This window comes from Solanum pennellii, chromosome 3, assembly GCF_001406875.1.
Source record: "Solanum pennellii chromosome 3, SPENNV200".
NCBI lineage: Eukaryota > Viridiplantae > Streptophyta > Magnoliopsida > Solanales > Solanaceae > Solanum > Solanum pennellii.
In genome coordinates this window covers 74,045,957-74,057,776 of record NC_028639.1, presented here as the reverse complement: position 1 = coordinate 74,057,776, position 11,820 = coordinate 74,045,957, and the positions used below count along the sequence as shown (strand labels likewise).

At 35.3% G+C, this 11,820-nt stretch overlaps 2 protein-coding genes across 2 annotated transcripts; one reads left to right on the top strand and one right to left on the bottom strand.

Moving 5' to 3' along the window:
- Positions 1-1,292: 1,292 nt before the first annotated feature.
- Positions 1,293-2,310, bottom strand: LOC107012062 (ESCRT-related protein CHMP1A). The gene has a single exon (XM_015211792.2). It carries the CDS (start codon positions 2,171-2,173, stop codon positions 1,562-1,564), a length of 612 nt encoding a protein of 203 aa, XP_015067278.1. The 5' UTR covers positions 2,174-2,310; the 3' UTR covers positions 1,293-1,561.
- Positions 2,311-4,893: 2,583 nt separating this feature from the next.
- LOC107012973 (anoctamin-like protein At1g73020) lies at positions 4,894-11,415 on the top strand. Its single transcript, XM_015212952.2, has 16 exons — positions 4,894-5,350; positions 6,649-6,718; positions 6,862-6,977; positions 7,308-7,434; positions 7,508-7,608; positions 7,736-7,827; positions 7,913-8,017; positions 8,116-8,391; positions 9,157-9,289; positions 9,368-9,481; positions 9,556-9,626; positions 9,749-9,879; positions 10,027-10,109; positions 10,210-10,317; positions 10,413-10,571; positions 10,660-11,415. The coding sequence occupies exons 1-16, from the start codon at positions 5,159-5,161 to the stop codon at positions 10,780-10,782; spliced, it is 2,001 nt and encodes a 666-aa protein (XP_015068438.1). The 5' UTR covers positions 4,894-5,158; the 3' UTR covers positions 10,783-11,415.
- The last annotated feature ends 405 nt before the right edge of the window (positions 11,416-11,820 follow it).

The following is an 11,820-nucleotide window of genomic DNA, read 5'->3' as shown; positions in this document are numbered from 1 at the left end:
TCAAAACACACAAGCACATAAATATCATCTCTCTTATCACAAAAGCACATAAAATGCACACTGACAAGTAGGAAATCTAAGCCATTACTAAGCTTTGCTCACCCGACACTGGTGCGGCTTACTGCACCAAAAGTTTCACTGTACACATCTCTGGTTCATACCTGGTGAAGTCTACGCAGAATTGAACAATTTTCTGCCTCGACACTTAAAAACATATCCAGTATTATTACTGAAGCTCGAGCATGGAAAGCCAGTAGCTTGGAAGATGCTTTCTCCACCAAGACAGCACCTCCTCCAACAGCAATTATATTATCACTCAAAGGCTATTTTCCTAGATGACACTAGTCACACATGGGGAATAGATTACAGAATACAGATGATTTTCTCCTCTCTCTCTCTCTCTCGCACACATACTCTAACTAGTAAAATTAACAAAAATCTATCTGCAAATTTCAATCGAAATAGTAAGAATGACCAAGCAAAATCAGCTCTGTTAATCCAAATATTTTTGCACTTATGGAGGACTTGTCCAATGAAAAATGTGTGTGAAATATGTTATCCACTACACTCTCTCATGGACTTACACTAATAAGGTGGATGATTATTACACTGCAACATACGACTATCTAATTTGTTATATTAAGAATAATATGATACAGTCAGCTAACAAGAGCTATGAGAGCACGTCAAATTGGTGTGTAGTTGAACTTAACCACGAATTTTGGCTGAGTACAAACTTGTGAATACAATATCCAACACCCTCCATCCCCAATCAGATCATCAACATTTTAAAAACGCTACAATGAAACAAAGCTAAGCATTCAACACTTCTGCAGCTTCTTACCAGTAATGATGCTTTCTCTGGCAGAAAAAAAAGTGAACTCGATCCATTCAGTATCAGATATGACATCCAGTTCCACAGTACTCATTGTTTTTTCTATTCAAAAAATCATCACAAAGACTAAGCATGTCATAAAGTTAAAGTCCACGAACAGGAGATTTGGTTACCCAGACTTCCCAATTGTTCACGCACGAAGAAATGCTATAACAAGTTTAAAATGTTTGAAGATTAGGTTGACACAACAAATATCAAGCTTGTATAGAACAAAGCAACCATTCCTATTCCCCTATATACCTATACCCCCCTCTCCAATAAGAAGAGTCCCCACATTTAGTTTCTTTTAACTGAGCATGATTCTATTCTAATTCCAATCCTCCTATCCATACAGATCAACTACATCAACTGGACAGCTTTGTCTTCACAGGTAACAACAGTGCAATCCGATCAAAGGTTATGAACAGATAATCGATACATCAAGTCAAAGAACAACACGACCAGACAATGGATACATTACCAACATGCACATTAAAGTATAAAGCAAAAACTATGTAAACCATTAAGAACAGCAAAAGAACTCCACCAACACAAGACTCAAGAGAGTTAAAATGTACATTAAAGACGTTCAGTTTTCAGAATGAAATAGAGATAACTCCACATACTATGTCACAATATACCAATTGCGCAGCCTCATTATTAACAGGAAAATCTTTAGTTTCTCAATCATCCACGCGCCTTCAGCTCGGCAAGGCGCCTGGTTAGATCGTCCTCGTCGACCTTCTCACTGTCCTTAGTAGGAATAGCATGGCCAGCTGCTTGTGGAAGCCCCACAGAGACCTCAAGGCCGTAGTCATCGGCCACCTGGTGCATGAGACTGTTAACCTGGTCTTCCGGAGTCGACAGCGAGGTACTTCCAGCCATTGAACTCTCCATAAACTCAGCTTGAACTTCCATATTAACAAACTGGCGCTCGAACTGGTCCATCGTCTCGGACATCTTCTGGAGATTACCGGTATTGAGAGAGGACTCTAGTGATTTGACGATATTACCCATAGACTTGCTGATTGTGCTCATTTTTGCCTGAGTATCGAGTCGAGCCACAACGGCGTCGAGACGCGAGGACAAACGGAGATAATTCATCTGCTCGCTGCGCTTGCGGATTGCATTCTCGGCGTAAATCCTAGCGCCGTCCATATTCCCTTTCTCAATCGCTTTTTTCACCTTAAGCTTCTCGGATTTTTCGTCCTTTTCACATTTCCGGGCTTGGCGTTGAAGACTCTTCGATGTGAACTTGAGCTCCATGATCTGGTTCATCAATTTCTCTGTGTTCCCCATGGATCTAGATCTGGCGATAAACTCTTTCGAATTTGTGAATTATCGATACAATTTGGTGATTTTTCACCTTCAAATGATCATTTCTTCTCCTCTTGGTATTTTATTAGGGTTTGAAGACGGATATTTTCCTGGAAATTACTTGCATACCGAATTTGTATATGCAACTCGCTTTCCGAGTAATAACCAATCTACGGTCAGAAAGAATTGTAGAGTCTTTTAATTCAATCACAATCGTTAGATCACCGAAACACGCAGTGGTGGGCCCAAGCGATGAGTCGACCGTTGTACAAGTCTTCACCTTTTTTTCTCATGTTGGTATTTCCTTTTAATATAATTTATTTTAATTTATAAGTGATGTTGGTATTTCTTCCGAGTGTTACTTAGGGTTGCTTTATCGGATGGATCAGACTAATATTTTTTTTTGACCTATTGAATATTCATTTTAAATACATTAATTCCTAATCACACTGATTCAGTAATGGATTAGCAATTGTAAGAGATTATTAGGAGGTGTATCGGCTAATCTTTAATATTTATAGTACTTTTTTTTACGAACATACTTTATAATAATGATGATTTTTAAGCAGTAGCAAGATCATACGAATAAATTGATCTAGAATTCAACTAATTGTCATATTTTCATTGTTGTTAATGGAAGCATTTTTTTTCAATGACTTAATAAATGGCCGCATATTATTCATGTATATATCCTTAATGCTTTTCTAGAGTTTATTGACTTGCTCTCTATTCTTTAAATAAAAATAATTAAAAAAAGTAAATAAATTTTCATGGCTTTGCAACTTTAACTTTTTAAGAGTTAGGGAAAAATATATAATTACTTTTATGTATTATGATAAAATAATAAATGATACTAAAGAAGTTAAATTAAGATTGAATGCAAAATAACCAAAGTCATGTATTTCTTTGAACACTTTGAATGTATACAATTTCTGTCAATTGAAAACTAACAAATATGAAACTCAACAAAGTACTAAATAATCTAATAATATATAACTAAAAATATAAATTATACGATTGTCAATAGTAATTATGGTGTCGACGGATAATAATAATAATTAGTAATGAATAATTATAATGACGTTATATGACTAGTGGCTTATGGGCAATAACAATGGTTGATAATTACAATTTACAACTATAAATAGTCACTAGTGATAATCCAATTCTGAATGTGATTTGTGTATATAAACACGCTTATCATTTGTAATGTCTTCTCAACAATTTTAAAAGCTATAAAGTATGACTAGGAGTTTGATCAAATAATTCTATATACGGATTATACACGATAATAAGACATACAGTACCAAAAAAGATAAAAAAAGACAATAATTTCTAGTATACAGGAATGAATTCCATTTGCCTTAAATACGAAAAAATATTCTGCAAATGAAATCAACACTACTAAAGTAAATAAATTTTAAACGCAACAGCAGCTTTTGTTGATAATTCCTCTGCCATCATTATTCCCAGTAGCAACTTGTTCTGGAGATAAGAGAGAAAGCATGGAGGTCACCAGTTGCTATATATATATATATTATACAAATACTGCCAATTTTGTTACCCCTCAAAAAACAGATGAACTATAATTACATCATTTTGTTCAAACAAAATTGACTTGAGTTACAATGGAACGGTTGAAATTTCTATATTTTTACTTGAAGTCTCAAATTTAAATTTTAAATATGCAAATAAATTTTTGTTAAGCTCCAATTTGTTTATTAAATACAATACAACAAACAAAATAAATAAATAATAAAGTTGCACGTCCAACAATTCACACATCGATCTCTTTTTTTTTATAATTTTTTATGTCAGAAAAACTACTTGGATTTACCAAGTACAATTCTACTCAAATAAGTTTACAGACTACAATATGTCTGTTAAAAAGTTTTTTTTTTCTTCATATTATTAGATAAAAAAGACGTGAATAATCTTAGTCATATATATATTATCTTGGTTAAATCTCATCCAATACTCTCTTAAATATAATATTAGTTCACTAGCAAGGATAAAATTATAAAAAGTACATGAAAATTCACTTTCTAATCTATAATCAAATGACTTTGTTAGACAAGTGAGTTTTACTGTTTGTATTAATCTACTTTAAAAAGAAGGGATTAATATACTCTACTTAGCTCCAAAATCTATTTTAGAGTCTGTTTGGATTGACTTTTGCTATTAACTTTGGGTTTGTATGAATTCTGATTAATGATAAAAGTAAGTCATTAGTTAGGATATCTAACTTATAATTTTTGACTTATTTTTTGTTATTTTGAATTTAAATAAGTGTCTAAAAGTACTTTTTAGCTTTATTCAAACACTTCAAAACTGTTTAAAAACTATTTCACTTTAAAAACACTTAAAATAAATCAATGCAAACGAACACTTATAAGCCAAAAATAATAAATTAAGATTTCTAACTTGTGACTTTTTAACTCATTTTTATTATTTTAATTTTAAATTAACTGCTTTTAAATATTTTTTAATTTTATCCAAACACCTAAAAATTACTATATAAAAAAAATAAAATAAGTATACAATATAAAAACACTTTTAAAATAAGTATACACGTACTTAATTGAGTGAATATGGGTTACATGAAACGGGTTAAATTTGCTCAAAAAGACGAAAAAAGGGTCACCGTGATCGATGGAGCATTGATTATTGTGCCTGAAACTTGACCTGTTTCATGCTGAAAGGCACCTAAAAACGGTTACACAAAACAACAAAACGCCCACTCCACGTGTTCTGCCACTACTCTTCACCTTTCAGCTTATGTGTCACCTTTCGCCCCCTGCTTCTTCTCTTCCTGTATTTCTCCGCCATTTTCTCTCTGCTACAAAACGCTTATCTAGCCATCTTCATCATAATTTTCACGCCCTAATTCGATAACTTCCATTAATTGCATGTACCATTAGCTTCAGCGGGGATTCACGTTTTCCCTTGTTGGAGTTTTTTGGGGAAATGAATGAGAATATTGGTGCAGAGGATTTGGAAACTGTCGCCTTTGAAATAGGCGTGGTGGTACCGAAGAGTTTAGGAAATAATAAGGATGGAGATGAGACTGATGATTGTGTTGAGGTTCTCGTTGATGAATTTCGAAAAACGGGGTTGATTGTTGACAGAGTTATTGGCCTTCAGAATGAATTCCTCAGGGTGCGTTTCAACTTTCTTCTTCTATATTCAGCTGTTATATACTCTGGTTAACGTTACGGTTGCGCTTAGCTTTACAGGAGATCGTGCTTCACTAGTAAATTTCTAGTTTGATTTTTGTTTTTGTTTGAATAGTAGCACTAGAGAAATCAGCATTGTTTAGCTTACATTTTGTTTTAGTTTTCATAATTCTAGATAACCAACGTGTAAACCCAAATGAATCTTCCTGCATTTCTTTTTTCCCTTTACGAAGTCACTTTCTTATTAGCAAACATGCTTTGTTTTTCTTTTCTTTTGAGCTCACGATGTATTGGACACAGCCTCTCTACCCCCACAAAGGCAGAGGTAAGGTTTTTGTACCTCCTACCCTCCCCAGACCCACTCGTGGGATTATTACTGGGTATGATATTAGTTTTGTGTGTAACAATAAACAATTCGTATATTGGATATCCCTGAATGGATGGAGGATTCATGGGTGAGAACTGAAATAGATTGCAGCTTCCCTGCTGATATGCTCCAGTTTTGGTAGTAATTTTGCAGTGTATTCGTCTTCTTAGTGGCAACAGAAATGATAAGCAAGCTTGTAAGAACAGCACCGGCCATTAGTATTAAGCTTGGCTCACATCGATTAAGGTGGTAGGCATAATGTCTTTCCTTGTGGAGATATAAAGAACCCCAAAAGTTTAGAACTGAATTTTGGACCTTGATACGGAGAACAAACATTCTCAATTGTCACGAGCTAGTGTATTCTTTACTTTAAAAAGTTTGAACGATAGCATATAACATGTTAGGTTCTTTACCTTTAGCAAGATAGGCAATGCTTGAAGAGTCACATATGGGCACCCAAGGGTGTGGCCTATTGGTCAACGAAATGGGTTAAGAATCATGAGCTATCAAATTCCAGCTGAGACAGGCAAACAACACTAGGTGATTTCTTCTTATATTACCTAGCCTCGGTGGACATAGTTACTAACAAATATCCAGTAGAATTAGTTGAAGTGAGTGCAAGTTGGCCCGCACACCACGGTTAACCAAAAAAAGAGGGAGCCACACAGAAACAAATAATTTACCAATGTCTATGTATGTGTACACATCTATGTGGGCTGTCCCTTTTCTATGATTAAATTTTTCTTTAATTATTGAATACTGTTATGGGCACGATATATATATATATACACACACACTTGGTTCATGACTTCATGTAACAAAATAGGTCTGGTCACTCAAAAGACATCTCCTTCTTGCTGGTTTGTTCTGAATTCAGCATATGAAATTACATGATCTTAAGCTCTTCTTTCCAGTTGGGAGCGCCATTAAAAACTCTTGGCCAGGCTGCAGCAGAGTTGCAGTTGAAGAAACGGACTCATATCGGTGATAATCATTAAATTGTTTCCTCAGTAGATTTATCTCTAGTTGCTCATTTTTATGTATGATCTGAGTAATTACTGGCTGATGCACCTATCCAAAAAATTGCAGGCTTTTGCTTATTTCTGAGCACACAATTTTGGTTTCAGGAGTGGATTTGCAGTTTCACTGGGATGAGGTTGAAGCATATGAAAGGCAGCCAGATGGCTCCTTGTTTAGTTGGTTTGAGCGCTATTGTTGCTACCGTCACATAATATATGGGATTGTGAGTTAACTGGAATCCTAGCCTACTCTAGATCTTGTGGTTACTTGTCCTAATGGATGCATAAGTTTATTACCACCTTCATTTGATTGTCCATATCAGATTAGGCAAGTCTGAAGTCAGTCTTTTCCGGTGCTCTTTAATTGTCCCATGTTTGCAACTATTATTTCCTTTTCCTTCATCACAAATAAATCTGATATGTCTTAATTTATTCCAAAAAATTGTCGTCTGTATCTTAATTGCTGGTATATAAAAATTCTTTAGTTCTGTAATATCTCTCAATGTATTTCTCCCCATATTTCAAGTTCATGTTTGCTGAGTCCAAAATTGCAGGTGAACACAAGCACCTCAACAGTTATATTAAAGTCTGATGGAAATGAGGTGCACTGGGAACCAGGAAAACCTCTTTTGCGGACATTAGAGTCTATGGGCATTGTTAAAGAAGTGTTTCCTGTGCATGGTATGTTTTCTCTGATATGTTCAAGTTAACAGTGGTCTAGAAACATCCAAAGAAGATTAAAATTACTTTGCAGATGAAACAAAGAGGAAGCAGCTTCTAAGAAGTTGGGCATTGAACTGGTGGGACTTCACTGTGCAACCTATAGATGATATTTGTAACTATTATGGAACGAAGGTGAAGTTTTTGGACGAGTCTTTTGCCATTCTCTAACCATGTTATGATCCACTGCTATTTGTGTCAATGTTCTCTACCAGTCACATTTTCTACTTGCTTAACACCCAATACATAATGTCAACAATAGATAGCTTCCTATTTTGCATTTCTTGGGATGTACACAAGATGGATGCTCTTCCCAGCTGCATTTGGAGTTACAGTGCAGTTAGTGGATTTTGGGTAGGTCCATCGCACTTTCTGTTCGTTTTTACTGTCAAAGTTTGTTTTAGTTCTGATTTTGAACAAGCTCTTATATATTCTCCAGGTCATTGCAGTTGTTTGTCCTTTCTGCTTTCTTCATAAGCATAATTTGTTGGGCTGTGTTATTTTTCCAATTTTGGAAACGTAAAAACTCAGCGCTTCTTGTCAGGTGACACATTCTACATGATTATTCCGGTTGTTTCACATCTTTTTATAAGTTATTTGGATTGGCATCTTTTCATTTGTATTTCACTACCTGGAGTGCAGGTGGCAGATGAATTATCCAGCTGTAGACAATGAATCTAAATACTTGGAAGGTGAATGGTATCAGTTTCAGTCCCCTGTGGAGCTCATGAAGAAACAGGGAGCTGACAAAACTGATAAACCAAGAGGAAAAGAAGCATTCCAAAGAGAGGAATGGCTTGGTCATTTCATGAGATTCAGAAATGATGCCATGATTATACTGAGCATTATATGTCTCCAGTTACCTTTTGAGTTGGCTTTTGCTCATGTCTATGAGGTTTTGAGGTCTGACGCATCGAAGTAAGCAACTTTATATTCTTCTACCTATGACATTAAAGGACTTTGTCCATAACTACATGTGATACCTATATTTACCAACTTGTATCATTTTTTGCTTATAAAATAAGAAAGGAAAAACATACTATATTATGTCTGAAGTCCTAATATCATCCCAGTGTCTGAAATATCTTCACGTTGATGGTTAAGTTTCCACGTCAAGATCCTCTGGTTCGCATTCATCTTAATGTAAATAATCTAGGATGCATTACTTTTAAGTATCCCAGTTCAGCGGCGTATTTCACATCATGTTTATTGATGTATTACCTAGCTTTTGATACTATTGGAGAGATGCCAATATTGCTAAATTTAATTTTGATTGTTACTCCTTTATTTCATTTATTCGATGTCCTACTTTACTTCATGTTCTATTAGAACCGAGAATTCTACCAGCTTTGGAATGTCTAAGTAGTATTTTTTCTTTGCCATTGAAATTCTTATGTCATGCCATCATGCAGTTTAATTTCATAAAATAACCTGCCAATATTTTTTTAACTTTCTATTATATTCACCTTCCGGGGTTTAGATATCTTAGTATGCAGATTGCATTCTCAAAATGTTGGTCTTTACCCCAAGCAAGTAGTTGTCTTCCAAATAATTCCAATTTTCTTGCCTATCCATTTCAAAATCTTTGCGGACTTCACAGTTAATATTAACACAGCCTTTTCTGCTCTTAAATTCACTTCAGTTTGCCACATATAAATATAAAATGCTTTCTGCTTCTTACAGGTTTTGTCTGACAGCTGTATACCTCTTTATTATTCAGTACTTCAACAAAATTGGTGGAAAGATATCAGTGAAGCTCGTAAAATATGAGAACAACAAAAACATAGAACGGAGAGCTGACAGTTGGGTTTACAAGGTGGTTATGAGAAGTTTTGTTTCTCTCTCTTTTGTCCAGACTTTTAGCCCCTAATTGAGAATTTGTCGTCTTGTGCAGGTCTTTGGCCTTTACTTCATGCAATCCTACATTGGAATCTTCTATCATGCTTTATTGCACCGCAACATAATGACACTTCGCCAAGTTCTCATTCAACGTCTAATTATATCAGAGGTAGATGGGATTGTTTCTGATTTCTTTCATATATGCCATCTAAATCTTTATTAATATATGGTTACTGTTCACAGGTGCTGGAGAATATGTTGGAGAACTCTCTACCATACTTAAAATACAGCTTAAAGAAATATAGAGCTGTGGGGTAAGGCATTTCCTTCATTTCGGCTGGTCTGCACAGGATTTAATTGAAAAGCTAATGTACTCTGGTTTATTATTTGTTTTTTTACTTTATGGTCCATCTGATATATATCTCTTAATGTGAAGAAACAAGAGAAAACGTGAGAAAGGAACATCCTCGGAAAAGACCCAATACATGTCTAGAGTAGAAAAAGAGTACCTTAAACCTGATTATTCTGCTAGTATTGGAGAGGAGCTTGAAGACGGACTTTTCGATGGTAATCCATACTTCATATTCTTTTTAAAGATCCTACATAAATTTAAATTTATTGAACACCTTTAATAACATGTCCCTGTTTGAATTATTACAACTGCTCAATTGTTTTAACATACCTGTAGCTAATTGGAACTCTTAATAATTGCAGATTTTTTGGAATTGGCGTTGCAATTTGGCATGATCATGATGTTTGCTTGTGCATTTCCTCTTGGTTTTGCCTTTGCTACTTTGGTACATAATATACATGGCCCCTCCCTCTTTTAATATCGTTTACTATTTCTTTTGTTTTAATGAGAGCAATACTGAGCCAAATTCAATTTTGCTTTTGCAGAACAACATAACAGAGATAAGAACAGATGCATTGAAATTGCTTGCCATGTTAAGAAGGCCCATTCCACGTCCTGATGCAACAATTGGAGCTTGGCTAAACATATTTCAGGTATGTGCTGCCCTTTCCTTTAGCTGAACCCAATTATACAAACTCTTGCTTGCTAACAGCTTGTTCTTGCAATGTCTTAATCTCTTGAAATTCAGTTTCTGATTGTCATGTCAATATGTACAAACTGCATTCTCCTCGTATGCCTATATGATCATGAGGGAAAATGGAAAATATCGCCTGGAATTGCTGCAATTCTCATCATGGAACATGTACTTCTGCTCTTAAAATTTTTGTTCTCACGCATTGTTCCTGAGGTATGACTTCTAGTAGCTTTATCAATCTCAGAGAATACATTTACCATTGTAACTAACGAGCGTTGCTCATTTCCCACATCTTGAATAGGAGCCAGCGTGGATAAAAGCTAATAGGATGAAGAACGCAACTCATGTACATGATATGTGCTCCAGACAGCTTTTAAGGAGCATTTCTGGTGAAAAGATGCATGAATTAAAAAAAGATGAATAGTGACATGTTGAAGGACTTAAAGAGTGACAAATTCCTCCTATCCACACTACAGTCTCGCCTTCATTCCTCAAAGCAAAATTTGAAGGTAGATGTCGGAGCATATACGAAGACTTTGAGCTGTGTAAAACTTTGCAACGAGTGAGTTTCATCTTAGTGAACCCGTGCTTGTTTGGCTAGCCAGTGTAAAGTGCAGTTTTCTTCCTTGAAAGTAAATAAGTTTGTATTTGATTAAGCAGCTAGATTAGGTACCATTTCCTAGTATTCGTTAATAATGTTCGTAATCACCTCCATGGGTATTCATGCTCAGTGATACTAGAACAGCATACCCAATAAAATAACATAGGTAAGCTGGGGAGGGTAGAGGGTACTCAGACTTTACCATACTTTGTGGATCCGGAGACAAAATTAGTCAAAAATAAGAAAAGACAACAAACAGAAATAAAAACAACCTCTCCAACGCATGCCTGGAGAATATAATCAGAAATAGAAAAAAAGAAAATTTTGAAAAAGATGCTACAGAATTGAGTCCATGTTTTTATTGAGCAAATTATGTACAGTGAAATAAATAATCACAACTATCAAACTCAAAACAGAATTGAGTTCATGATAGTATGTGGCAGTCCGTTCTTTGTTTCTGCAGGATGTATGACACAGCTGTTATTCTTTTTCCATTGATGTGCATGCACTTCTATTTTCTCAAACAGTTCTCTGCCGATTTGCTTAAAGAGATGTTGATATCTCACTGTTGAATCAACGACGAGAGCTCCCAAAACGGTCACTGACTTGACGAGCATAAGAGACCACGCTTTTAGCCCATTTCTTGATTTCTTCCTTGAACTTCTTAGAATCCAGATGTTTCAGCGACTTCATTCCAGGATCAATTGAGATTTCCATGAAGGATAAGCAGCTGTTGAACCGTCGACGCTTTGCTGCAGCTTCATTGCTCTTCATAATTTGCTTCCCTTTGCTGCATGAAGCAGCTGCTTCTATGGGATTCCATCAACTGATGCCCCAGAATGAAGATGTTTGTTTTTTAAT

What these genes read in the sequence shown, in the direction of transcription:
- LOC107012062 (XM_015211792.2), bottom strand. Translation starts at nt 2,173, where the DNA reads ATGGGGAACACAGAGAAATTGATGAACCAGATCATGGAGCTCAAGTTC.
- LOC107012973 (XM_015212952.2), top strand. Translation starts at nt 5,159, where the DNA reads ATGAATGAGAATATTGGTGCAGAGGATTTGGAAACTGTCGCCTTTGAA. An exon ending in TTCAGAATGAATTCCTCAGG is followed by an intron (nt 5,351 to 6,648) that starts GTGCGTTTCAAC and finishes TCTTCTTTCCAG; the next exon opens with TTGGGAGCGCCATTAAAAAC. An exon ending in AGAAGTGTTTCCTGTGCATG is followed by an intron (nt 7,435 to 7,507) that starts GTATGTTTTCTC and finishes ATTACTTTGCAG; the next exon opens with ATGAAACAAAGAGGAAGCAG.